Source organism: Microtus oregoni, unplaced genomic scaffold, assembly GCF_018167655.1.
Source record: "Microtus oregoni isolate MIOR12 unplaced genomic scaffold, Mior012 000015F_ref0000493, whole genome shotgun sequence".
In the NCBI taxonomy this organism is placed as follows: Eukaryota; Metazoa; Chordata; class Mammalia; order Rodentia; family Cricetidae; genus Microtus; species Microtus oregoni.
The window spans coordinates 29,181,837-29,209,327 of NW_024543074.1; the positions used below are offsets into that span (position 1 = coordinate 29,181,837).

The window sequence follows — 27,491 nt, forward strand, 5'->3', positions numbered from 1 at the left end:
TTCAATCTAGTTGGACTAGTATCTAACTAGTTAACCTTTAACAATTTATGCTGATGTCAGACTGAGCATGAGTACTGATTAATGCCCCCCAAAGATTTTTATGGGGGGAGTTAAGTCACAGCAGCCATTTTTGTTTTATGCAGAAATCCTTCATGCCCCCCAACACACACACACACACACACACACACACACTCTCTCTCTCTCTCTCTCTCTCTCCCTCAATACACAAGGAAAATGTATTAATCTGTGCACTAATCAGTTATGAAAAAGGAGAAATTAGTGGGCTTCTGAGTAGAAGCTTGGAGATGGGATGTAACAGGGAGAAGGGGGGGTGTATGAAAAATGAAATATTAAGCCAGCCATTTTGTTTTAAAAGGGGATTTTACCCCCCTCTCTCTTTCTTTATAGAGGGGGTGGCGGTGCTGGAGGGGGGGTTGTTTTAAAAATAATTTCAAGGCGGCCATCTTAGTGCCTCAGCTCTGAGAAATATTTCTGAGCGCCCCCCTCAGAATTTAAATATATTTAAAGCAACCGAGGGGGGTAGAGAGAAGTCGAAAACTTTTATATACATATATATAATTTTTTTAAAAAACGATCTCCCTTTCTTGTTCTCTTGGGAGCAAAGAGAGAAGGGGGAAAAAGTCCTTAAATTTTTCCAAGAACATTTTTTGGGGTGGTGCGGCCCCCCTCCTCAGACGCCGGCCCCCGGGGTGGGTGTTCTGGAGGGGGGTGGCCCGGGGGCTTGGGGGGCTGGGGGAGGCGGTGAGGAGGAGGAGGACGCCGCCGCCGAGGAGGAGGAGGAGGTGGTGGTGGTAGCGGTGGGGGAGGCGGGCGGGCGGTGGGTGGGGGGGTGGTGGGGGGGCCAGAGCCACAGGATGGCTTCCCCTCTGAGGGACGAGGAGGAGGAGGAGGAGGAGATGGTGGTGTCGGAGGAGGAAGAAGAGGAGGAAGAAGAGGGCGACGAGGAGGAGGAGGAGGTGGAGGCGGCCGACGAGGACGATGAGGAGGAGGACGAAGAGGGAGTACTCGGGCGCGGGCCGGGCCACGACCGGGGCCGCGACCGCCACAGCCCCCCCAGCTGCCACCTCTTCCCGCCGCCGCCGCCGCCGCCGCCGCCGCCACCGCCACCGCCGCCCCCGCCGCCAGGTAAGCGTCCGCCAGACTCCCCGGGCCCGAGCGGAGCCGCCGAGCCGGGCACCTACAGTGCGGCGGAGCCGAGGCGAGTCCCGGGCGCCTGGCCGGTCCAGACGGGCCCCGCGGTCCGGGCGGCGGCGGCCTCGGGGCCAGGCCTCCTCCCCTCCCCCGCCGCACCCCTCCCCCGCCGCTACCGCGGTCGCCGCCGCCGCCCGGGCTGGAGAGCGCTGGGAGCGAGCTGCGCGCGCGGACCGGGCCACTGGTCGCGGCTTTCGGGGGAGGAGATCTTTTTTTTTTTTTCACCCTCGGCGGGGAGGGGGTAGGCAGGAAACGGCCGCGGCGAAGCCGGGGCCCCCTCCCAGGCCGAGCGAGGGACCGCGGAGACCCCGGCGACCGGACGGCGGCGTGGGGGGAGGGGCGCGTGGGGGAGGGGCGGCCGCGTGAGCGCCCCTCGGGCTCGGCCCCGGTGGGGTCGCACTGAAGCTGAGTGGGGTTCCGTGGGTGGCGCCGACGGCCACCCGACGTCCTCCGCACGGGACTTGGGCAGGCAGAGGTGGGACGGTGGCCGGCGGACCAGCCCCTCCACCTGCAGGGACTTTGGTGCCCGCCAACTCAGGGGCGTGCGGTGGCACGCGGGGGAGGGGGCGTGTGAATGTTTGTGGCGGCTGATGACTAGGGGCAGGTGGTGACCACACTCCATGCAGACCACTTCCTGGAGTAAGACTTAGACCTACCCTCCCTCCACTACCCCCAGCGGGCCGTGGAGATCTCAGGTCACTTCAGATTAAGGGAGACAGGAGAGTGTCTGGGGAGCCTGATGCCTCTGGCCCCACCCTCGGCATCTCTGCCCCAGGCTCTTTTGTGTCAAGTGCAGGCCCCTATCCCCCGTGACCCCGTCAGTCTGGGGTGGCCGAACTGCCCAGCTGTGACTCTCACGTGGCTGCCATTCACTGTCACTCTTTTGATGAAACCACCCACCCACACACCCTGACCACGTTGGGGGGCGTGAACTGCCCACCCAGCTGCTCTTTGCTTGACCGTCACTCAGCACCCTTCTTCGAGATGACAAGTCATCGGGTACTCTGAGCAGCACGTCCAGCTGTGCTGGGGACAGACGTCCAGCAGCCCCCCCTCCCCCGGTGGAGCGATTTCTGTCTTCTTTAGGATAGGTGTCTGTAATCTCTGACTGGGGACATCCACACCCCCAAGTCTCTGGCGGCCGAGCAGCACAAATGCACCAAACTTCCAATCGTTATTTGTGAACTATCATATTGGCCAGTGTGACTTTGTGTCGCACATGTTGAGATAGCCTTTGGAGAGGGGGTAAAAATGTGTTTAATGCTTTTCTGGGAAAAGGCCGTTACCCCTGCTAGGCTTACCCGAAAAGGGGGAAAAGTTTAGAAAAAAAGTTATTCCACGGAGGCCGCAGAATTCGCTTGGAGGGCGGAGGGTAGGGGGAGGAATAAAAGAATCTGGGGAGAGGGTTGCCCGCAGGGCTGCCTGCGGCAAGGTGTGAAAAAGAGGGGAAAGAGGCTCGTCAGGTGAGTCAAGGGACCGGTAACTCTCGCCTGACTCTTTGGAACTCGGGTCTGGTTTTGATCCCAGGAACCGTGTGCCTGTAAGAGAGGAGAATGAACGAGTCTAAGGTCGACATGGGTCTTTGTGTGGCGTCCTCCCTCCCCCTTCTTTGCTTTCTGAACCCTTGAGAAACGTCAAATGCTTTTACATTTTTATATTTGAAATAAAACCTCACCTCCTCTGTCTCTCGGGGCAAGTTCATCCCCCATTCCAGCCCTCCAAGTGAAATAAGTGACCCAGATACACCCCCTCAGATGACTTTCTGAGGCAAAACTTTCGAAAAAATATTTTTAGCGTACTCATTATCCGTCTACCTAAGTGTGGGGAAAGTAAGTCTCCTCTAAGGAGCCCTGTTCAGGCTGCCCGCCCTCGTCTCTTGCTGGAATATGAATTTGTACTCTTGAGAGCCTTCCATTGTTTTTCATTGCGACTGCTTTGATTCTCACCATTTTGTTTTACATTCTTACCCAAGACCAATTTTTATCCCTTCCCCCCTCGCTCCAGTCTCCTTACATTGTTAAACGTTTAAAATAATAGCATTCGTGTTGGTGGGGGAAGGGAGCAGGAAGCTAAAGAAAAAAAACCTCATTTCTTCCCCCTCCCCCTTCTGGCAAGTCTAGAGAAATAATATAACATAATATATAGATGTGATTCCTTGGGGGGTGGGGATGGGGGTGGGGAAATGATTGTGGGTGGTGCGGAAAATTCTGGTAGTTTCTTTGCAAAAGGTCTGAACATACAAACCCACCTCCTGCATTCAGTACGCATGTGCGGCAGACCTATTATGGAGGTTCGTTGTGGGGGAGGGAGGGGAATTTGAGAAAAAAATAAATATAAGTGTGAGAGATTGATGGCGAGATTAGGAGAGAGGGGCGGGAGGAACGCTCTCACCCAGGCTCCTCCCACAGGCCCTCCCGCCAGACTCCGCCCTCGCCCTCCCCACCTTCCCGAGATCTGAGCCGGGATGTGGGAGAGTCTGGGCTCGCGGCCAGCATTGAGAGGCTGCTGAGACAGAGGTTGGGGCTTAGATTTGCTTTATTACTCTCCCTTGACTCTCCTCGCCTTTCTTCCCCTCTGCTGGCCACCGACGTCGGCCTAAAACCAAGAACCTCCTGCTGGACTGGGTGGGAAGTGGAGTTCACTGGCTTACTCGCCCCACACACCCAGGGTGACCCGGCGGGCCACTTCCCTGATCCTTAGCCAGTTGGCGTAGCCTGGCCTGCCCTTGCCACTTGCCCCGCGGTCTTCATTTCCATGTTCGTGTTAACCCAAGTCCCTAGAGTTAAGGGAAGCCAGCTGCTGGGCATGACGTCTGACGTCCTGTTACAGCCCTGGATCAGTTCTCACACACGGCCTCTCGGCAGGCAGCCTCTTTGCATACCCACATCCCCATCTTAGAGTGTCTTAGCTCACAGGGACACGGGATGGTGGAGGTAGAAGGAAAGGTAGCATCAGATCGGAAATCCAGGCCTGGGGTGTTAATTGTGGCTAATTTTCCTTGGCTGTTGAGAGGAGGATTGTGTGTCCTAGAGCAAGAGCCTGGGCCAAGCCCTGGCTTTCCCCTCAGGCTGCAGCTGCCTTTCCTTGGACAAGACAGGTCTGGCTGGTTAGTCTAGTGATTTGTGGGGGTGGTAGGTGAACTAGAGCACCGTTTCTGTGTGACATCCATTTGTGGGGCATTAGGGCTTGTTCTGCAAGAAACCACTCTGGTCCCCAAGCTTCAGCAGACTGGCAGGGGTCAGGGAGAATGGGGTGGTGGGATATCAGGGAAGGACCCGTCCTGAGCCCTCTGTCAGAACCTTCTGGGGAGAGAGCCAGGGACATAGCTATGCTGAAGCAGGTACAGGTGTGTGTGTGCGTGTGCGTCCGTGTGTGTGTGTGTGTGCACGTGTGTGTGTAAATGAATTTGAGACTGCACGTCACATGTGTCTGTCTGTGATTATATCCTTGTTTGTGTCCCTGTAATGTGTGTGTGTGTGTATGTGTGAGCGTGTGTGTGTGTATGTATGTCTGAGAAAAATACAGAAGTGAAAGGTAAAGCCATGGATAAAGGGCACAGTCTCTGGGAAGAGATTTAGAGGCAGACTCCAGTCCTCTGGGAGAAGGACTGTTTAGGGAATTGCGCAGACTTCGTTTTGCTGAGTTAGGGTATGAAGGAGGCAGGTACTGGTCCCGTGGGCAAGAGGGTAGAATGACTAGCTGAGAATTTCTTTTTCTCCAGTGCTGTGTTGGGGTGATTATCCAAGAAAATGTAAATAGAGGCCTCCCTCTTGGCAAAAAGGATGTCAGAGCCCCAGGGTGTTAGTGTGAGAACCCGGGTGTCCACCTTTGGCTCTCCCTTCTCAGCATCTGGCTTAGGGAGCTGCCAGCTTGTGTCTCCCTACTCCAAGTGCTGGGGTCAGGCCAGGCCAGCAGCTGGGCATGGCTTCCCCGGTTCCTGGGCAAGCTGCCAGCTGGCAAAGTGAGGGGGAAGGCAGGAGGAGCCCTGGCGAGGACTGAAAGGACCTGCCACAGTCTGAGCCGGTGGCCTAGAGTCTGGTCCCTTGTTAGTAGGAGGGGAGAAAAGGGAGTGGCTTGGCTGCTCTTCCTTTCTGACCCTTGACCTCCCATTCAGAACCAGAGGATCCCAGAGTACTAGAAACACTCTGTTTGCATCCGTTGGAGGGCAGTGAAATTTAGAGGAATTAATGCCTGGGTTCCTAGAGAGTGTGACTGAGTCGGCAAGAAAGGGGACAATAAAGAACCTCAGAGATTGGGATGCTTCAAGTTTAGGTTTTCTGGTGCTCTTCTCTTTAAAGATAAGGATGATATCCGGCTGCTGCCTTCAGCATTGGGTGTGAAGAAGAGAAAGCGAGGACCCAAAAAGCAGAAAGAAAACAAGCCAGGCAAACCCCGGAAACGCAAGAAGCTCGTGAGTACCAAGGGTCCCTAATGCTGTAACAAGGTGGGGTCCCCTTCCCAGAGACGACATCTTCTCTGGCCCTGGTTGCCTGAGCAAAGGTGTTGTTAAAGTCAAAAGACTCCATTCCCTCCCTCCTTTATTTCATCTGCATCTCTTGGACCTGGAACCCTAACCTCACATGCTCCAAGCTGGTAAAACATCCAGTTGTCACTGTAACTTGCCCTGCAATCTGAAAGAAACAGTTGAGAGCTCGCTGGCTTGCCGAGGGACAGCTCAGTGGTACAGAACTTGCCTTACATGCTTAAGTCTCGGGTTTAATTCCCAATACAGAGGGAAGAAGAAAACCACAGTCTTGGAAGAAGATTGCGTGAATTCAGAGCCTAGAAGTCCTCTGTCTTCCTGGGCAGTTTAGTTAGCTCCCTGTGCCTCAATTTCCTCTGTAAAAAAGCGAATAACTATAGATCAATTACTGTTTCATGGGATAGTTGTAAAGATGGAAAGAGATAAAATATGTTTTGTGCTAAGAACAGTTCTTGGCACATGGCAAGAATTAATAGATGTTATTTTTGTTTCTCTTCCTTAGGACAGTGAAGAGGAATTTGGCTCAGAGCGAGATGAATACCGGGAGAAGTCAGAGAGTGGAGGCAGCGAATATGGAACTGGACCAGGTCGGAAACGAAGAAGGAAGCACCGAGAAAAAAAAGAGAAAAAGACAAAGAGGAGGAAAAGGGGAGAAGGAGATGGGGGGCAAAAGGTGAGTACAGTTAGGAAGAGTGAGGGGTCTGCATCAGAGGTGCAGGCGAAGAGGGGTGCGGCCAGAACTGGGGTTGGTAAAGCACGGGGCCTGGGCTGCAGAGGGGTCAGGAAGTTGGTGGAGACTGAGTGAGACATTGATGGATGAGAGGAGAGGGGCTAAGCAGCCCCACCTTACCCCCCCCACCCGCTGTCCCCATCAGCAGGTGGAACAGAAGTCATCAGCTGCGCTGCTTCTGACCTGGGGCTTGGAGGATGTGGAGCATGTGTTCTCCGAGGAGGACTACCACACACTTACCAACTATAAAGCCTTCAGTCAGTTCATGAGGTACAGTGGAACTAGGAATCCTTTCAGATGAATGGTTACTATTGGGGTGCGGGCTTGGCCTCTCTGGAATCTGTTTAAAATCTAAGAAAATGCTTCCAGAGAAATTCACGGCATATGCACACAACATTTTCACATAATTTCAGTCTACTCTTGGTTTGGGATCTGTCAGTCCCAGCTAAGAGTCTGTCTTTCCTTAAGGTTGTGAGGGCAGAAGTCGTGAGTCTAGTACCACATTAGAGAACTTTCCAGAACTAGAAGGTAGTGAGGACAGGAAGGATTGAGTCTTCTGCTCCAGTAATTCCATCTTCCTCGCTGTAGCTTCTCTAGACTAGACCTGGGTGACACTGTTGTCTGAGAGTTTTTATTTCAAGTCTTTACAACCTTTTCTTTAGTCCTAGTAACAACACATCATGCATTGGTAGCAGTGGGATTTTAGCTATGGAGAAAGCCCATACTGAGGTTTAACACAGCAGTTTAGTGCCTTGGCTTCCACTTGGGCAAGATACTTAATTTCTTTGGTGCTCAGTTTCCTTATCTGTAAACTAGAAATGATACATACTTTGTAGGAGCCTGTGTGGATTTGGTGGGAAGTTGAATGCAAAGCCTTTTGCACCTAGACTCAAAACCTTTGGTACCTAGACTCAAGAGATGCTAATTGGTAGCTGTCCTTAGTGATGTCTTGCTTACACCCCTGCTAGAGACAGCCTGCTTCCCAGCACTGAGCATCGCAGGTGTCCTCATAGGATTTTCACACACACACACCTTTGAAGAAGATGCAATGTCTGTCTCTTTCAAACTATCCCAAGGGAGGCTGGGTGGTGGTGGTGCACGCCTTTAATCCCAGCACTCAAGAAGCAGAAGCAGGTAGATCTCTCTGAGTTCGAGACCATCCTGGTCTACAGAGCAAGTTCCAGGACAGCAGGGCTACACAGAGAAACCCTGTCTCGATAAACCACACACACACACACACACACACACACACACACACACACACACACACAAACACAAAAACTATCCCAAAGGAAACTTTCTTCAAGTTCCATAGAATTAAGTAAAATGTAGAAAAATCAAAGCAAGAGTGCCATTGTGCCACTGTGAGGATGGTGCTCAACAGGATCTATTTCCCTTTTCTTTTTGCTTAATTTACTACTTAATGTTTTTCTTAATAGGATGTATTCCCCCCACCCAGGATAGTTAGCACAGACTTAGTTGATATGGGAAGATGGCAGTATTCCCAGACCATCTGTGAAAGGTCTGGATTTTCTGCTTCTATATTTCCAGGCCCCTAATTGCTAAGAAGAATCCCAAGATCCCAATGTCGAAGATGATGACCATCCTGGGGGCCAAGTGGAGAGAGTTCAGCGCCAATAACCCCTTCAAAGGGTCAGCAGCTGCTGTGGCGGCGGCGGCGGCAGCGGCGGCAGCAGCTGTAGCCGAGCAGGTGTCAGCTGCTGTCTCCCCAGCCACCCCCATAGCACCATCTGGACCCCCCCCTGCCCTCCCACCACCCCCTGCTCCTGAAATCCAGCCCCCACCTATCAGAAGAGCCAAAACCAAAGAGGGCAAAGGTAGGAACCCTCATCTTCCAACCTCTGTTTCCCTGCTTTCCAAACTGCATGGCTTCATGACTAGCTCAAGTCTTCCCAGCCTTGATTGCTGGGGGGATAGGGGGTTGCTGCCTGTGAAGGGGACATGAGGAAAGCCGTAGCCCAAGGCGCAGTCCAGAGTTCCCGTGACTTTTGTTCTTCCAGGATGTGTCATGGCCTATGGGTTTTCTCCTTTCCTCCCTATTCTCATTCAGGTCCAGGCCACAAGAGGCGGAATAAGAACCCCCGAGTACCTGATGGACGCAAGAAGCTTCGAGGGAAGAAGATGGCACCACTCAAAATCAAGCTGGGGCTGCTGGGTGGCAAGAGGAAGAAGGCAGGCTCGGTGAGTGGCTCTTCCCTGTCTGCTAAACATCCTGGTGTCAAGGGCTGAGATCCATGGGTAGTCCATGAGGGAAGCTGAGCGGGGAACCCACAGTCTAGGGGTGGTGGAGGTGGTGAGCAGAACCCAACATGCCTCACTGATGGCAGCGGGGCTATGGGCAGTATGCTTTCCAGAGCGATGAGGGCCCGGATCCAGAAGCTGAGGAGTCAGACTTGGACAGTGGTAGCATCCATAGTGCCTCAGGCCGGCCTGATGGCCCTGTCCGTGCCAAGAAACTGAAGCGAGGCCGGCCAGGAAGGAAGAAGAAGAAGGGTAAGGGCTGTCACTGTGTGAGCCCCTCTGTCCACCCTCTTCTTCCTTTGCTGTCTTTCTTACTTCAGATTTTGACTTCTCTATTCAACCCTTCTCTCTGTCTCCCCTGAATCCCTTTCTTTCTTTTTCTGTTCCCTTTGACTTGACTGGGGTATATGACAGTCCTGGGCTGTCCCGCAGTGGCCGGGGAGGAGGAGGTTGATGGCTACGAGACGGATCACCAGGATTACTGTGAGGTGTGCCAGCAGGGTGGGGAAATTATTCTGTGCGACACCTGCCCTCGTGCCTACCACCTCGTCTGCCTTGACCCTGAGCTTGACCGGGCTCCTGAGGGCAAATGGAGCTGTCCCCACTGTGTGAGTACCTGGTGCCCTCAGGGTCCCACCTATCTCTTTTCTTCTTGCTTTCTGTTATGGTCTTCTGGGCTTCTTGGTAATAGGTAAACAAGATTCTGGAATCCTGATTGGGTCCTTTCATCAAACCCTATTTCGGCAGAGCCAGTGTTTTTGGAAAATGGGGATAACCTGTTTGGTAGGGCCCACGAGACTTCTGTGCACTTCTGGGACTCAGTCATCTTGGTTTTGCCTCAATTTTCCAGTCTCTCCTTATCATCTCTCTCTCTCTTTCTCTCTCTTTGCTCTTGATTCCCAGGAGAAGGAAGGGGTACAATGGGAGGCCAAGGAGGAGGAGGAAGAGTATGAAGAGGAGGGGGAGGAAGGAGAGAAGGAGGAAGAGGACGATCACATGGAGTATTGCCGAGTGTGCAAGGACGGTGGGGAGCTGCTGTGCTGCGATGCTTGCATCTCCTCCTACCACATCCACTGTCTGAACCCCCCGCTGCCTGACATCCCCAACGGTGAATGGCTGTGTCCACGATGTACAGTAAGTGGGACTCTGTCCTTAACCTCACCATTGAGCCCCAACTTTCACCCATTCCTGGGTCCCAAACACTGAGCTTTTCCTTTCTTAGCCCCACCCTTTGTTGTACCTTTGTCCTACCTAACAAGAGGCTCTCCTTGCCTTTTTCCTTCCTTTTTCTCTCATGTGTCCATCCTGAAGTGTCCTGTGCTAAAGGGCCGTGTTCAGAAGATCTTGCATTGGCGATGGGGGGAGCCGCCTGTTGCAATGCCAGCACCCCAGCAAACAGACGGGAATCCAGACGTCCCACCCCCTCGTCCTCTTCAAGGCAGATCAGAGCGAGAGTTCTTTGTCAAATGGGTGGGATTGTCCTACTGGCACTGCTCCTGGGCCAAGGAGCTTCAGGTACAAAGGCTATTGCTTGTCCTACCCTCAGGATTCTGCTGTCAGTCACTAGCTCGCTCCTCCCCTCTCCTCTGGGTTTCCATCTCCTTCCCCCTCGGCTTAGGCCTCAGGCCTCACACTCTTTCTCTGGTTCTTTTGGTCGCGTTTCATCTCTGTAGTTCTCACCCCTTTCCTCACTGCCATCTCCTTCTTACTTTTTTATTTCTTATCCATCTTTGCTGTCTTAATCCCCCTTGTCTTGCCTCTTAACTGCTCCCCCAGGCCTGGTCTTCTAACTCTGTCCTATCAGTTTTATTTATTTTTCACTATTGCTTTTATTACTCTTTGTTTTTTATCCACTTGCTTTCAAAGATCCCTTCTCTACAGCTCACATTGCTAGCCTCTTCCCTGCTGCCGTTTGTCGTTTTGAATTTGGACACTGTCTCTTCTCCCTCCCTCTCTGCTCTCTCAGCTGGAAATCTTCCACTTGGTAATGTATCGCAACTACCAACGGAAAAATGACATGGATGAGCCGCCACCCCTGGACTATGGCTCTGGTGAGGATGACGGGAAGAGTGACAAGCGCAAGGTGAAGGACCCTCACTATGCTGAGATGGAGGAGAAGTACTACCGGTTTGGCATCAAGCCAGAGTGGATGACCGTCCACCGAATCATCAACCACAGGTGAGACTTGGTCCCTGGAAAGGCCCACCTGGACCATGACATGTTCTTACTCTGGCGATGGCCCTACATACACCAAATGACCACTTGACGTTTGGTAACGTCAAGAACTGTTTCTGCAGTTCCAGTCCTTCTGGCCTTGTTCTTCTGGGGCACTTGAGAAGCCAGGAGGAAAGCCCAGCCCAGGATTCTTTATTTGTTTCTAGTAGCATAGGGCCGGGGATGGGACAGGAAAGCCAACTGTGAGTGTTCGCAGTGTAGGTTCTACTTCTGCCTAGCACTAGCTCATTTATGCCAGAGCGCGAGTGATCAGATGGGGTATTTGTCGGTTCACTCGCTTGTGCCTCTACCCATGAGTGTCATATTAGACACTCAGAAATCCTGTCTGGGTCAGTGAGTGATAGGGCTCTCTGGGATGTGCTTTGATGGCTGACTTTTACATACCATCTTGAGAAGGCTAAGGTGGCAGATGCTGTGCTTGTTGGCACTTTATTTACTAGGACGCTGTGCAATGTGACCATACTGTTTTTCTCTCTTGCTCCTCCTCTTGGCCTCCTGCCCAACAGTATGGATAAAAAGGGGAATTACCATTATCTTGTGAAATGGAAGGATTTGCCTTATGACCAGTCTACATGGGAGGAGGATGAGATGAACATCCCTGAATATGAAGACCATAAACAAAGCTACTGGAGACATCGGTGAGGGAGCCAGTACATAGAACCTGAAAATTAGGCTGCAAATGCAGTTTTACGCAGACCCAGGCCAGGGCAGTGGCAGCCTGGGCTCAGCCTTTGATGGCTTTGGTAGCAGTAGTCTGAGGAAGAGCAGTAAGATCTGGCCGGGCCTGGAAAGATGACCCAGCAGCTAAGGGCTCTTGCAGAGGATCTGAGTTCGGCATCCACATCTGGAGGCTTACAACCTTCTGTAACTCCAGATCCAGGGAATCAGACTCCTTCTGGCCTCTAAGGGTACCCAGCACACAGACATGTGCATAAAAATCACACAGACATAAATAAAAATAAACTAAATATAAAAACATGAGAAGAGGAAATGGGATCTGGTCTGAGAAATGAGTAAGAGGTTACCTGGAGAAGAAGGATTGACTCTCAAGGTATAGTGAGGGGAGAAGGCTTGGGAGAAGGCCACAGGATGGCTTAGTGGGTAAAGGTACTTGCCATTCCGCCTGACAGCCTGAGTTTCATCCCCTAGAATCCACATGGTGGAGTGAGAGAATCAATTTTCACAAGTTGTCCTCTGACCTCTGCATGTAGGCCCTGACATGTGCCTGCACACACAAAATTTACATGTAATTAGATTTAAAAAAAATCCTCGGAGAAAGAAACTGAGAGAATTTGAGCAGAGGTTTTGGGCAGAGGGAGGCAGATCTGGAATAGATTTAGGAAAGTTGTAGGGCTCCCGAGGACCAGGCCTTGCTCAGACACCCACTCTTTCCTCAGTGAGCTAATTATGGGAGAGGACCCTGCACAGCCTCGAAAGTATAAGAAGAAGAAGAAGGAGCTGCAGGGAGACGGGCCTCCCAGCTCACCTACTAATGATGTAAGTTCTCTCTCCGGTCGCTACAGCCGTGGGACTGAGTTCCCCGAAGCCATCTGTGGCTCTGAGCAGTTGCTGTTCTCCATTGTGCACTCTTGCCCTCTTCAGAGGGCTTAGGGACTTGCTGTGGGAGCTGGAGTGCTTCCAGAAGTGGAGCCCAGTTCCCTTCTGAGCTAGCCCTTCCTAGTGCTGGGTTTGCTTTAGGGGCCAAGCGGGGAAGTCTGAAGATTACAACTCAACTCAGGCTGTAGCTTAGGAAATTGTAATCCAGCTTGGGACAGAGTGGAAGAACCCTGAGCTGCTCCCTTGAACCTTGTGATGTCTTCACTCCTCAGCCTACAGTGAAATATGAGACCCAGCCGCGGTTCATCACAGCCACAGGAGGCACGCTGCACATGTACCAGCTGGAGGGGCTGAACTGGCTGCGCTTCTCATGGGCCCAAGGCACCGACACCATTCTGGCTGATGAGATGGGCCTGGGCAAGACCATCCAAACCATTGTTTTTCTCTACTCACTCTACAAGGAGGTGTGTGATGGAGTCTAGGCCCCGAGGGTGTGAGTCCTAGCCTAGTCTGGCATGGAGGATGGAAGGCTTTAGCAGGTAGCAGGCATCTGGTGTGTAGTCCTAGAGCCAGGATTAACGGGATTTCACCCTTGACTCCCAGGGCCACACCAAAGGTCCCTTCCTGGTGAGTGCTCCACTCTCCACCATCATCAACTGGGAGCGAGAGTTCCAAATGTGGGCACCCAAGTTCTATGTGGTCACATACACGGGGGACAAGGACAGCCGGGCCATTATCCGAGAGAATGAGTTCTCCTTTGAGGACAACGCCATCAAAGGCGGGAAGAAGGCTTTTAAGATGAAGGTGAGTCTGTCTCCTGCTTCAAGATCCTCGGGTCTCTCATTTCTTTGTCCCAACAAGGAATTCCTCTCCTTGTCTTTGTGCCTCTGTAGTCCATCGTCGACTCTCTGGAAGCATGCCTGAGTCTGTCAGTACTGGGCATGGGGGTGGAAACTGAGAGCTATGGTTCTTGATAAAGGGTGGGGGCTGGGGGTGTGGGTAGGTGTGTGTAAAGGGGGGGGGGCTGGGGGTGTGGGTAGGTGTGTGTAAAGGGTGGGGACTAGGGGTGTGGGTAGGTGTGTATAAAGGGTGAGGGCTGGGGGTGCGGGTAGGTGTGTGTAAAGGTGGGGGCTGGGGGTGTAGGTAGGTGTGTGTAAAGGTGGGGGATGGGGGTGTGGGTAGGTGTGTGTTAAGTGGCAGCTGAATGGGAAGTGGTTATGTTGGCAGAGAGAGGCTCAGGTGAAGTTCCATGTTCTCCTGACGTCATACGAGCTGATCACCATCGATCAGGCAGCGCTTGGCTCCATCCGCTGGGCCTGTCTTGTGGTGGATGAAGCTCATCGACTCAAGAACAACCAGTCCAAGGTGAGTGAGGTTCCAGACGGAGTCTGTGCACCCCCATGTGTCTTGACCCTTAAATCCTTTGGGGGAGTTGTAGCCTGGAAGGAAGGTTCCTGAACTATCTGGGGACAGGACTGTGTTGGGAGAAGCTAGAGATTTGGGGGTCTCTGATCTGGAGGGAAATGGGAATTCAGGAGCTGGCACTAGGAAAATGTCTGTGAGGTGAGGCAGTCACTTGCCACTGATAACCCTTTCTCCTGCCTGTCCCTGTCTCACTTTCTAGTTTTTCAGGGTCCTCAATGGCTATAAGATAGATCATAAGCTATTGCTGACGGGGACCCCGCTGCAGAATAACCTGGAGGAGCTCTTCCACCTTTTGAACTTCCTCACTCCCGAGAGGTTTAAGTAAGTGGCTCGCTAAGGGTGGTGGCAGGGAGGAAAGGCAACACCAGGAGTTCCAGTAGAAGATTCATCTGACGTAAGAAGTAGAGCCTGAGATCAGAGCAGGGACCTCTCATCTTGTGTGTTGTTTTACTTCTGTGTCTGCTAGCAACTTGGAGGGCTTCCTGGAGGAGTTCGCTGACATATCCAAAGAGGACCAGATTAAGAAACTACATGATTTACTGGGGCCACACATGCTGCGGAGACTCAAGGCAGATGTCTTTAAGAACATGCCGGCTAAGACGGAGCTCATTGTCCGAGTGGAGCTCAGCCCCATGCAGAAGTGAGACTTGGGACAGGCTCTCTCTACTTGGGAGTGAGGTTTGGGTGATAGTATCTTTCCAAGAGTTGGGACCAAGTAGCGTATTAGAAGTGGTTGCTGCTGGGAGTGGTGTCCCTTGCCTTTAATCCCAGCACTTGGGAGACAGAAGCAGATAGATCTCTGAGTTTGAGGCCAGCCTGGACTACAGTTCCAGGATAGTGAGTTTCAGGATAGCCAGGGCTACACAGAGAAACCCTGTTTCAAAAGAAAGAAAGAAGGAAAGAAGGAAGGAAGGAAAGAAGAAAGGAAGGAAAGAAAGAAAGAAAAACGAAAAAGAAGTGGTTCCTTTCTTATTATCCCTTGTATATCCCTATCCTTGTCTTTAGGAAATACTACAAGTACATCCTAACTCGAAATTTTGAGGCCTTGAATTCACGAGGCGGCGGGAACCAGGTGTCCCTGCTTAACATCATGATGGACCTTAAGAAGTGCTGCAACCACCCGTACCTCTTCCCTGTGGCTGCCATGGTAACATTACGAGCAGGGAGCTGAGCGCATGGCTGATTCTCTGGGAGGGTCTGTGTTGAGCAGAGGGGTGGAGCTGGGTTGTGGGGCCCAGGTTCTGACCTTGGAAGGATTAGGAACTGAAAAGTGTGGAAACTGTATTAAGCTTTTGGCTTCTCTAGGCAAAGTAGCAGGAGTAAGGAATATGTTTCCTGACCCTCTTCTCCATTCCCCCACTTTTCAGGAGTCTCCAAAACTGCCCAGCGGGGCTTATGAGGGTGGGGCACTCATTAAGTCATCAGGGAAGCTTATGCTGCTACAGAAGATGCTGAGAAAGCTGAAGGAGCAAGGACACAGAGTGCTCATCTTCTCACAGGTGCCTGTCCTCCGCTGCCATTGGCCAGCCCTGTCCTCATTCCTGTGGCTGCTCTAATATGAAAGACTGAGATCCTGCTCATAAGCATGTCTTGACTCAGGCAGGCAAAGCAACACATGCCTGCAATCCCTGAAGTTGGGATACTGAGGCCGAAGCCAGTCTAAACATAGAGACACCCTGTATTCAAATAATGAAAAGGGAGGACAAGTGGCTGGAGAAGCTTCATTGGGAGAGCCTTTGCTAGCTTATAGGAGGCTATGATTGATCTCTAGCTCTGGAAAACAAATAAGATGAAATGAAGAAGGTCTGGGTCGGCTGAGGTGGTGCATGCCTCTCAGCCAGGCCGACACAGCAAATCCTCATCTGTAAACACAAAACAAAAGGCCTGACATGCCTGGCTCATCCTTGCATCTGATCCCTGTTCTAAGACTAGTATAGTCGTCAGCCTTGTGAGAAAATACCGGTAGGGAATGCTGGCCCGTTAGGGTGTTGATGAAAGAATCCCTCCACTTTGGAGAAAGCTACAGGCCAGTTTTATGAGTTTTTCAAAATATTTATAGGTTTCTCAGAAACCTTTTCATGGTGATAAGAAATGGTCATAAATCAAGAGTTTGAGTAGAACAGTGAGAACTTGGGAGGTGGTATGAGTTTCCTGGGAGCTTGAGGCGGGGTAGGTTTCAGTACAAGACTTGGGGATGGACCTTAAGAAGTGCTGCAACCACCCGTACCTCTTCCCTGTGGCTGCCATGGTAACATTACGAGCAGGGAGCTGAGCGCATGGCTGCTTCTCTGGGAGGGTCTGTGTTGAGCAGAGGGGTGGAGCTGGTTGTTGGGCCCAGGTTCTGACCTTGGAAGGGTAGGAATTGAAACCCAAGCTACTGTCATGACCTTTGGACTCCTACTGTCCTGTGTTTTAGATGACCAAGATGTTAGACCTTCTGGAGGACTTCCTAGACTATGAAGGCTACAAGTACGAACGCATTGATGGCGGCATCACTGGCGCCCTTAGGCAGGAGGCCATTGATCGGTTTAATGGTGAGGATGAATGCTTTGGTCCCTGTGGATATGGAAGGCCTGAGAACTTCAGCCATGTCCCTGGGATGGGGGATGGTGGAAACTTAGACTTTGGAGTTGGGATATAATGATTTATAGTTAGAGCATCTAGCAGCTGGTGGTAAACTTGGCCTAATTCTCACCTCCTAGCTCCTGGTGCCCAACAATTCTGCTTCCTCCTGTCCACCCGAGCTGGGGGCCTGGGCATCAACTTGGCCACAGCTGACACTGTTATCATCTTCGATTCTGATTGGAACCCCCATAATGACATCCAGGTGGGAACCTGCACCCTAAATCCCCTCTTAACATTCAGCAGGTTGATATGGGTTCATGGAGGAGGCTGTCCTGCTCAGGTGTGGGTTTGAGGAAAGAGGAGAAGGCCTTTCCCTACCGGCCTCCTTTTCTGACCGTGTGCCAGCTTCCCTGTGCCACTCACCTGGCTGACCCCCATCCTCTCCTGCCGCTGTAGGCCTTCAGTAGAGCCCATCGGATTGGCCAGGCCAACAAGGTGATGATTTACCGTTTTGTGACCCGAGCGTCTGTGGAAGAACGGATCACACAGGTGGCAAAGAGGAAAATGATGCTGACGCATCTGGTGGTGCGGCCAGGCCTGGGCTCCAAGGCCGGTTCCATGTCTAAGCAGGAGCTGGATGACATCCTCAAATTTGGCACTGAGGAGCTATTCAAGGATGAAAATGAGGGTGAGAGCTTTTTCTACAGCTCCCTAAAGGTAGTCCCTGTTCTCCTCTGAGGAAAAGTACATTCTGAAGCAAACAGACAGCAAACAGACAGACAAATAAACAAAAAAACCACTTCTCTCAGCCTGTGAGGAAAAAAAAAAAAAAAACCCTTTCTAGTAGTCCTGAGAGAAGGGCTGGCCACCTAAGGAAACAAAGCAAAGAACCCTTGACATGCATTCCCACGTCATGGGAACGGTTCTCTCCAGGGCCCAGTGAGGAAGAAGAGTGAAGCAGCTCACCCATCCTAAGCTACCTGATCTTCTGGCTAGAGCCTCAAGTCTTTTCTGTCCATGTCTCTGCCAGGAGAGAATAAGGAGGAAGATAGCAGTGTGATCCACTATGACAACGAAGCCATCGCTCGACTGCTGGACCGGAACCAGGATGCAACCGAGGATACTGATGTGCAGAACATGAATGAGTATCTCAGCTCCTTCAAGGTGGCACAGTATGTTGTGCGTGAAGAAGACAAGGTAAGAGGCTTTGGGGCCACACCCTGTCTCTCCAAGGCCATCTCTGAAGGGCAGTGAAATTTTCTGCACTCTTAGTTTTGGATTATTCCCTTATCCTGGCCCCCAGCAAAAAGCAGCAGTAGACCTCAAACAATTTCTCACTCCGATAGATGAGACTGGACTTTGGAGAGAGACATGGACACAGAAAGTTCTGGTAGTCACAGAGCTACTAGAGTCTGTGGGAGGAAGCAAGGGGAAGTGGAGGAGAGATTTAGCAGAGCCAGCACATTGCAAGGAAGAGGTGATGTGAGAAAAGGTACAGTGTCCAGAAGCTGGATGCAGACCCGAAGACAGGTCAGGCAGCGTTGAGCAGGATTTGGCCTATGTAGAAGAGAGAAGGAGTTTGATGCAGCCAAAGTGAGAGGGAGGCGCCAGCCTTGACTCTGCTGCCTTTCAGATTGAGGAGATCGAGCGAGAGATCATCAAGCAGGAGGAGAATGTGGATCCCGACTACTGGGAGAAGCTGCTGAGGCATCACTATGAGCAGCAGCAAGAAGACCTTGCCCGAAACCTAGGCAAGGGCAAGCGGGTTCGAAAGCAGGTTAACTACAATGATGCCGCTCAGGAGGATCAAGGTGAGGGCTGCCCCTGACCAGAGATGGGAAGGGAAGATGTGATGGAGAGAGCTTTGATGGAACTTTTGATGGAGGCCAGGGCTATAGAGCAGGCAAGAGGCCAGCGATCTGGAAGGGTCGAGAGGAACTTTTTTAAACCAGATGGATTTGTGGGGATTTCACTATTTAGTGACTATAGGAGGAAGGCTGTGAAGACCCTGGGACTTCACAGTAGTCTTAGAGTAACTTTGACGGAAGTCCTCTGGTAAATAGGAGGTACCCAGAGACTAAAGATGGCTATGGACATAGGGCTAAAGGATGCAACCCAGCATCTCCAGCAGGACCAAGGCCTGGGTGGAGGTGGAGAAATGGCCAGGAGGACCTCAGTATGGTAACCGCTGACCGTGGACCCCTCTGTCCTCACAGATAACCAGTCAGAATACTCAGTGGGGTCGGAGGAGGAGGATGAGGACTTCGATGAGCGTCCTGAAGGTGGCCTCTTGTCTTGACTTCCTGTTTCAGTCTTTCAGTTTCACTTCCTAGCTTTCTCTAAGCCCACTATTTTTTTTCTTTTTGTGTCACATTTGGAGCATCCAGCCCTGTGCTATCAGATGCTTTCACAAGAGAGGTAGTGAAGCCTGCTGATGCGTACCTGCAGGCCCAGATACTAGGAGGCTTAGACGGGATCGCTCAAGTTCAGGAGTTGGAGGCCTGGGCAACACAGACCTCATCTGAAAGCACAAACACACATATGCCAAAACTAAACAGGAAGATTGTTATTTTACTTTCCCATGAGTAACATTGTCTCTCAGATCTTTGTTACTAATTTTTGAATAAGACTTCTTTGAGCTTCGCTAGGTAGTATTGCTGGCAACATGCCTGGAAGAGAATTAGAGAGAAACATGACACAGGCTAGCCCCGGGTTTTATGTATTACGGGGATGGGTGCAGAGGAAGACTGCGGCCTTAGGGGAGGTGGTGACCACTGACCAGTGCCACCCTTCCCCTTAGGGCGTCGACAGTCAAAGAGGCAGCTCCGAAATGAAAAGGACAAGCCGTTGCCTCCATTGCTGGCTCGAGTTGGGGGAAACATTGAGGTGAGACTCTGGCCCAGGCCCCTGCATGATCTCTAAGGAGAAAATGGTGGCAGTGGGAGGTGGAGAGTGGATTAGGATTGAGGACTGGGCCACCGGGGGTAGAAAGGACTTCAGACTTCTAATCAATCAATCCTGGCCCTGCCCCTCCCCACCTTCAGGTACTGGGATTCAATACCCGACAGCGGAAGGCATTCCTTAACGCTGTGATGCGCTGGGGGATGCCGCCACAGGACGCTTTCACCACACAGTGGCTAGTGCGGGACCTGAGGGGCAAGACCGAGAAAGAGTTTAAGTGAGTGGGGTTGGATTCAGTGGGGCTCAGAGCTCTGGGTATTCCTCTCTTGTCTTGGCTACCATATGATGTGACCTTACTCAGCTGAGCGCCACCTCCTACCTTATAAACACGTCCAGGCTCGATTTCCTGGGATGTGGGCTCAGCCTACCCCACTTCCCCTCAACAGAGCCTAGAGTAAAGGGGCCAAGCCTCTCCCTCATGGGAAGGGTGTTTGAGGAAGGAGCCTCACCCAGGCTAGCCTGGCCTCACATTTACTTGGCCATGATAACTTGGCAGGAGGAGCTGGTGAACAGGATGAAAAACTGACTGATGGGGCCAAGTCCCAGGAGATGCAGTGGGGGGCTGGGCTGATTGGGAAGGTCCATGGATGAGTTAGGACATGGAGGGAGACACAAGTGAGAGGCCTATGGGGAGTTAAAGTTCAGGAGGTCAGTGATCTCTGCATCTCCCTCATTTCCTGAACACCCCCTAAGACCTTGCAATCTTCCTTCTACCCCCACGCTCTTCAGGGCCTATGTGTCTTTGTTCATGCGCCATCTCTGTGAACCTGGAGCAGACGGCTCAGAAACCTTTGCCGATGGGGTCCCTCGGGAGGGGCTGAGTCGCCAGCAGGTGTTGACCCGCATTGGAGTCATGTCTCTCGTCAAGAAGAAGGTATCAGTCTTTCCTCACTCAAGCGTCTGGGCAGCTGCTTGGTCTCTGTCCTTCCTCTGTCTCTCATCTCTTCCTTCTAGGTCCGGCTGGTGTGCTACAGAGGGACTAGGGCTTCCTGCACACCAGCACCAGTAACTGACCCTTGTGCCTGCTCACTTCCTTCCCCAGGTGCAAGAGTTTGAGCACATCAATGGACGCTGGTCAATGCCGGAGCTCATGCCTGATCCTAGTGCTGACTCCAAGCGCTCTTCCAGGGCTTCCTCCCCAACCAAAACATCTCCCACCACCCCCGAGGCGTCTACAACCAACAGTCCTTGTACCTCTAAACCTGGTAATTGGGAGTCAGGATGGTGGGGGAAGAAGTGCAGTCAGATGTCAGGGTGGAAGACCCGCTTCCCCTCCTGGTTCCCCGAATTAGGCTGTTTGTGTGATTGTAATGAGATACATGAAGATGAACAACTTTATACAGGGAATACGTTTATTTGGGCTCATGGTTTTAGAGGTTTGAGGTCAACAGCTGCATCTGGTGATCACTTTCTTGCTTGCAGAATCCCAAGGTCACACAGGATATCGCATGCTGAAATGCAGAGAGCATGCGTGTAGATTCTTCCCTCTCCGTCTTCTGAAGAGTCAACAGGATTCAGTTGTGGGGGGCTTCACCCCTGACCTTACCCAATCCTGATTATTTCCTCCAAAACCCACCTGTAAATACTGTCCTTAGATTTAGTATCTACCGTTTTAGTACTTCACACTGGGCATTAAATGTCAGCACATGAACCAACTCTTGGAGAACACTTAAGCCATATCCAAACCATAGCCCTCTGCCTTCACCACAGCTACTCCCGCTCCGAGTGAGAAAGGAGAAGGGATACGGACACCTCTGGAGAAGGATGACACTGAAAACCCAGAAGAGAAGCCAGAGAAGAATAGCAGGATGGGGGAAAAGACGGAGACAGAGGTGTGTGGACACCTGGATCTCTCTGAGGAGGTGGAGTGGAAGATCTGGAGGGGTCTTGGTAACTAGCTACCTTTAGCTCATCTTGACTCCACTGTCCTTCACCAGGTTGATTCTCCCAGCCCAGCCCCATCACTTGGAGAACGGCTAGAACCAAGGAAGATTCTCTTAGAGGATGAAGTACCAGGGGTGACTGGAGAGGTGGAGCCTGAACCTGGGTATCGAGGAGACAGAGAGAAGTCCGGTGGGTGATTATCCCAGTGCTCCGGAGTTTCAGAGTTCCATCTTCTGGAGTTGGGATGAGAGTAACATCCTCCCGTCCTATCTCTTGACTCTTTCCACAGCCTCAGAGCCAACACCAGCAGAAAGGGGGGAGGAGAAACCGTTGGATGTACAGGAACACAGGGAGAGGCCGGAGGGGGAAACAGGGGATTTGGGCAAGAGAGGTAATGGGAGGAAGGACTGGATACCTGAGTCCCTAAGGGAACCAGGGGAGGTGGAATCTTGGGAAACCAAATGCCTGAGCCTTGGGTGGGTAGTTGTTTATGTATTAAGTAGTCCTGGGACTTAGTAGAGGCTGTCCTGAGGTGTGAGCTTTGCCCTCTTTGGCTTAGCAGAGGATGTCAAAGCTGAGCGGGAGCTCCGACTTGGGCCTCCTCGAGATGAGCCACGGTCCAATGGGCGCCGTGAGGAGAAAGTGGAGAAGCCGAGGTTCATGTTCAATATTGCTGATGGTGGTTTTACAGGTGCGAATTGTCGTCCGTTACCTGCTCCTCACTGTCCATTCTGGGCTTTCTCATTGTGCCTGAGGCTGCCTGCTCCATTGAATTCCAAGTCCTTCAGTGAGATGGTGTATGCTGACAATGGGCCTTCCCTCTCATCTCTAATACGATTTTTTGTTTTAACCCTAATGTGAGCCTGGTTTTTTTTGTTTTGTTTTTTTTTTTTTTTTTGGTTTTTCGAGACAGGGTTTCTCTGTGGTTTTGGAGCCTGTCCTGGAACTAGCTCTTGTAGACCCAGGCTGGTCTCGAACTCACAAAGATCCGCCTGCCTCTGCCTCCCGAGTGCTGGGATTAAAGGCGTGCGCCACCACCGCCCGGCTTGTGAGCCTGTTTTTAATTAACTTTATTTCTTACTGCCTAACATAATGTTTTCCCACTTTTTGAATTTTTTTTAGTTTTATGTGTCTGTGTGTTTGCCTGCATGTATGTGTATGCACCACGTGTGTATAAACCGTTAGAGGTCAGAAGAGGGTGCTGAATCCCTGTAACTGTAGTTATAGATGGTTGTGAGTTACCGTGTGGGTGCCGTGAACTGAACTCTGGTTCTCTGTATAAACACCAAGTGCTCTTAACCACTGAGCCACCTCTCTTACCCACACCCTACTCAGTTCCTAGGGAGCATTTAGCATTCTGCCCTCACTCAGCTTTCCATCCATACATGCCTACTGGGGTAGATGCGGGTCACAAGCCTCTGATGCTTCTCTCTTCGCAGAGCTTCACACACTGTGGCAGAATGAAGAGAGGGCAGCTATTTCCTCGGGGAAGCTCAACGAAATCTGGCACCGAAGACATGACTATTGGCTCCTGGCTGGGATCGTCCTGTATCCTTGTACACATGTACGATTAAGAAAGGTCTCTCAGCTGGGAGAGAAGGTGTCTTGGTCATGTTTCTGAGATAAACAACATGACCAAAAGCAGCTTCAGGAGGAAAGGGTTTATTTCATCTGACAACTTAAAATGTGTCTTCCAGGGAAGTCAGGGCAAGAACTTGAGGCAGGAACTCAAGGTAGGAACCTGGAGGCAGGAATTGATTCAGGGGCCATGGAGGAGTGATTACTGGCTTGCCCTTTACGGCTTGCTCGGCTTGCTTTCTTTTCTTTCTTTCTTTTTTTTAGTTGTTTTTATTGAGCTGTGTATTTTTCTCCACTCCTTTCCTTCCTCCCCCTTCTCTTCTACCCTTTCCCATGATCCCCACACTCCCAGTTTACTCAGGAGATCTTGTCTTTTTCTACTCCCCATGTAGAGTAGATCCATGTATGTCTCTCTTAGGGTCCTCATTGCTGTCTAGGTTCTCTGGAATTGTGAATTGTAGGCTGCTTTTCAGCCTGCTTTCTTATAGCATCCTGAACCACCTGTCTAGGGGTGGCATCACTCACAATGGGCAGGGTCTTCCCACATCAATCATTAATTAAGAAAATGCCCTATAGATTTGCCTGCAACCAGACCTTATTTTGGCATTTTCTCTATTGAGGTTCCACTCCCCATATAACTCTAATGAGAAAAACTAGCCAGGACAGAGGGGAGCTACGGGTTGAAGAAGGGCCTGCACTTAGGGCAGAGACTTGTACCCCAGTCTGGGGAAATCTGGCCAATAAGAAGAAATGTTCACAGTCAAGACCATCCAGTTAAATTCCTTGATAGTTCCTTTTCCTCTGCTGGCAGTCATGGCTATGCCCGGTGGCAAGACATCCAGAACGATGCTCAGTTCGCCATTATCAATGAACCATTCAAAACTGAAGCCAATAAGGGGAACTTCCTGGAGATGAAAAATAAATTCCTGGCCCGGAGGTTCAAGGTGGGGATAAAGAGGAAAGAAGTAGGGTGAGAAAGGCCTTGGGTCAGAAGTCATCCAAAGGGAGCGTCAGCATCTTGAGAGTTGGCTAAGACCCAAGTGATGGAAACTGTGGTCTGCATTGGAGTGCATGTGGCATTTCCTGGGCCAAGAGTGGGGACAGAGTAGCTCTCTAATGCTGTGTCCTGTCCCTCTGCTCACCTCTGTGTTCACCTCTATCCTGTGCCCTTAGCTCCTGGAGCAGGCGCTGGTGATTGAGGAGCAGCTGCGGCGGGCAGCCTACCTGAACCTGTCACAGGAGCCGGCGCACCCCGCCATGGCCCTCCACGCCCGCTTTGCCGAGGCCGAGTGCCTAGCCGAGAGCCACCAGCACCTCTCCAAGGAGTCGCTGGCAGGGAACAAGCCAGCCAACGCCGTCCTGCACAAGGGTAAGGGCCGCGGTGGCCCCGCGCGGGGGAGGGCCCACAACGCTGCGTAAGTCTTCACCCCGCACCCCTCAAAATCTACCCACACCCCTTGCCCCCTTACCCCTCTACCCTCTGAACCACTCCCCTCTGACCTCTAACCCCACCTCTGACCCAGCTGGCATCCTTTTGGGTTTTAACCTTTATTCCTTGTCCAAGCCCATTCTCCCTACCTGATAGATAGGGTTCACATCAGTGACCAGTAGGTACCAGTCACCTTATTCAGTGAGACCTCATCCCTGGGAGTGTGCCTGCCACAATCCTGATAGTTTTTGTTTGTGTGTTTATACACAAATGTTCTTAGCTTTGATACCACAGATCACTATCTTAGCACCTCATTTATCCCATGAAGTAAAAATTCCTGCCCATCCACCCTTGACCGTACCCCATAAAACTTTCCTTAACCCTCAACCTCTTCTCCCATATCCTTCTACCTTGATAATTGTAGCTTAAGTCCCAGAGCCATCTTAACCACCTAACAGAACATGTCTGCCTTAGGTCCTTCTATGTAACACTGACCCTTAACTTCTCTCCCCTATTATGTATTAAAACCGATTCCTTAAATCATACTACCCCATGCCTCCTGTTTCCTCCCCACGATCCCCAACCCCTAAGCCTCCCTTTTCCCATATGGGATGTTCTGACAACCCCCGACCCCATGTCTTCCAATGTCTTTCCCTTCCTCTTTTCCATATTCCTTTCTCTTCTTTGTTTCCATCTGTCCTATGTGGTATCTGGCCTGAAACTTTCCTCCTCTGAATCACTCTTTTTCTGTCTACTTCCTGTCATTTTTGTCACTTGGTCTGTGGTCCTTTCATGTCTGTGTCCTCTCTTTCTGACTGTACTTGTCCATCTGACTGTCACTTTTTCTGGCTCCATCTCTCTCTTTCCATCTTTCTCTTGCTCTTCTTTCTCTGTGGCCCGGGCCCCAGTTCTGAACCAGCTGGAGGAGTTGCTGAGCGACATGAAGGCAGATGTGACCCGCCTGCCAGCCACGCTGTCCCGAATACCCCCCATCGCAGCCCGCCTTCAGATGTCCGAGCGCAGCATCCTCAGCCGGCTGGCCAGCAAGGGCACAGAGCCTCACCCCACACCGGTAACCCTCTTTCCCAAACTTGTTACCCTGTCAGTGCCCCTTACACACACACACACACACTCCATCAGAATCCTACATATGTGGAGAAACAACCTGTTACAGTAGGCTTCACCTTGAGTCTCCCTGCCTGCACCACAACCTCTAGTCATTCTGGAGCGTGATTCCTCTCCTCTAGACTATGGACTAACTAACCTCAGCTTGCTCTCTATTCCAGGCCTTTCCCCCGGGTCCTTACGCCACTCCACCGGGATACGGGGCAGCCTTCAGCGCTGCACCCGTAGGGGCCCTGGCCGCCGCAGGCGCCAATTACAGCCAGATGCCTGCAGGGTCCTTCATCACAGGTTAGATGTGGTTCTGACTCCTTGCTTCTCCCTCACTTTTGCCAAACTTCGTCCCTGCTTGACTCCCTTGTCCTGCTTTAAACCCATCTCTCTTCCTTGTAAGTGTCTACTGTTTTATGGAAGAGTAGTTCTGGGCTTGTTACAGCCATTCCTTGTATCCCCGTGACAAAACTCTCCAGCAGTCAGGAGGCCGAGGCAGGATTCCTGAGAGTCCTCAGGCCAGCCTGGGCTGTGTGGGAAAGCATCCTGGTGTGGTGGCACATGCATTTAATCCCAGCACTTGGGATATCTCTGAGTTCCAGGACAGCAAGGGCTATGTGGAGAGACTCTTTCTCAAACAAAACAAAACTGAGAAACCCAAAGCCTAACCCACTCGAACTCCCTCTACCTGGTTTCCTTAAGGAGAGTGAATGTGAACTCAGAAAGGCTGGGGAGTCAGACCTGGCCGCGTGCTGGCACAAGAGGAATCTGAGGAGGAGGGTCCTGTCAGAGTGACAGGAAGTGACATGGCTGACCTTTCCTAATTTGTCTCCCCAAACAGCCACCAACGGCCCTCCAGTGCTGGTGAAGAAAGAGAAGGAAATGATGGGGGCGCTGGTGTCAGACGGGCTGGATCGGAAGGAGCCCCGAGCAGGGGAGGTGATCTGTATAGACGACTGACTGGCTCTCAGGCCTACCCTTCACCTAGGCCTCGGCCCCGGAGCCGACCCACATCTCAGGCCTTGGGGCCTGCTGCCAACCCTCCACCCTCCCCACCCCTTGGGCCACCGCTGGGCTAGGAGCCCTTTTGCCCCTCTATAACTTCTCCCTTCAAGAAGGACCCTTATCTCTCTCCACCTCCACACACCTTTCCCACCAAACCTTGAAGACTGTGCTGGTGTGAAGAGGTCTGGGTGGGAGATGGTTAGCGGGGTCTTCCAGTACCCTTACTCCCCACACCAAATACACAGCTTCCCACTAAATGATTGTCGGGAGGGAAGAGGTGGCACCTCTCCAGTCCTTTCCTGCAGTACCACCTCCACCTCCTGCCAAAGTGGGGGATTAGCCTTGTCTGGCCCATAGGAGCTTTGTGAGAAGAACAACAGAAAGGAGGGGACTTCATTACAGAGGGATGGAAATAGCACCGGGAGAAAGAAGGGGAGAGGAGAGGTGGCTGCCTCTTCTACATGGAGGGTGCAGCTGCAAGAGAGGGAGCTGACTGCTGTTCAGCCTCAGAATAAAGGCGCTGTTTAGTGGCTCAGTCACCTTGTGTGTACCAGCATCTTGCGTTAGGAACCTTTCTCCTCCCTAGGGACCAAGGACCACGGACCCCCACCCCCAAGAGTAACGATTGGGTAATAATCCCCCAAGCCAAAGAGGAGCTTCCCAACCTGTTCTAGGAACCCTAGAAAGGGTGGGAGAGAATACAGAGGGCCACACATGGGGGAAGACCCCCACTCTGGGGCTCAGGTTTCTGGGGGACTTAAATCCTCCCTCCTCAAGGCCTGGATACAGACTAAATTTGAGTAGGTCAGGCCAGGTGCCTAGTCAGGAGACTACCTTGCCTGTGGGACCAGAGCAACATAGTGGCTAACAGGCTAGGGAGATATGGGCACATTCCCTCCACGGAGGGGCCAGGGAGCGGCAGTTTGCATGGGGAACCCCCACTTCCTCCTTGCTGCCCCTGTCCCAGTCTCTTCGCTCCCACTCCTGGGCTATCCCAATCCCCTCTTCTGTATCAGGTTATCAGTTGTACATATAAATTATACTTTCCTTTC

General features: G+C 51.8%; 1 protein-coding gene and 1 non-coding gene across 8 annotated transcripts; both read left to right on the forward strand.

The window, feature by feature from the left end:
• Positions 1–847: 847 nt before the first annotated feature.
• Chd3 (chromodomain helicase DNA binding protein 3) lies at positions 848–27,491 on the forward strand. Of its 7 annotated transcripts, none has more exons than XM_041664120.1 (40): positions 848–1,146; positions 5,511–5,623; positions 6,198–6,368; positions 6,571–6,695; positions 7,977–8,263; positions 8,497–8,627; positions 8,789–8,939; positions 9,102–9,295; positions 9,591–9,821; positions 9,999–10,202; positions 10,654–10,865; positions 11,429–11,560; positions 12,320–12,419; positions 12,752–12,943; positions 13,083–13,283; positions 13,707–13,844; positions 14,104–14,225; positions 14,371–14,544; positions 14,910–15,051; positions 15,272–15,403; positions 16,321–16,438; positions 16,607–16,731; positions 16,926–17,157; positions 17,500–17,666; positions 18,103–18,280; positions 18,686–18,751; positions 19,270–19,355; positions 19,514–19,647; positions 20,160–20,304; positions 20,473–20,635; positions 21,141–21,262; positions 21,368–21,503; positions 21,604–21,705; positions 21,874–22,005; positions 22,754–22,862; positions 23,704–23,836; positions 24,066–24,307; positions 25,230–25,393; positions 25,608–25,734; positions 26,276–27,491. In XM_041664120.1, exons 1-40 carry the CDS (start codon positions 876–878, stop codon positions 26,511–26,513), a joined length of 6,342 nt encoding a protein of 2,113 aa, XP_041520054.1. In that variant the 5' UTR covers positions 848–875; the 3' UTR covers positions 26,514–27,491. The 7 variants fall into 7 exon arrangements, with proteins under 7 accessions (XP_041520054.1, XP_041520058.1, XP_041520055.1 ...); XM_041664124.1 differs by having other exon boundaries at positions 24,066–24,261; XM_041664121.1 differs by having other exon boundaries at positions 21,877–22,005.
• On the forward strand, positions 19,765–19,903 carry LOC121457213. Its single transcript, XR_005975712.1, has one exon.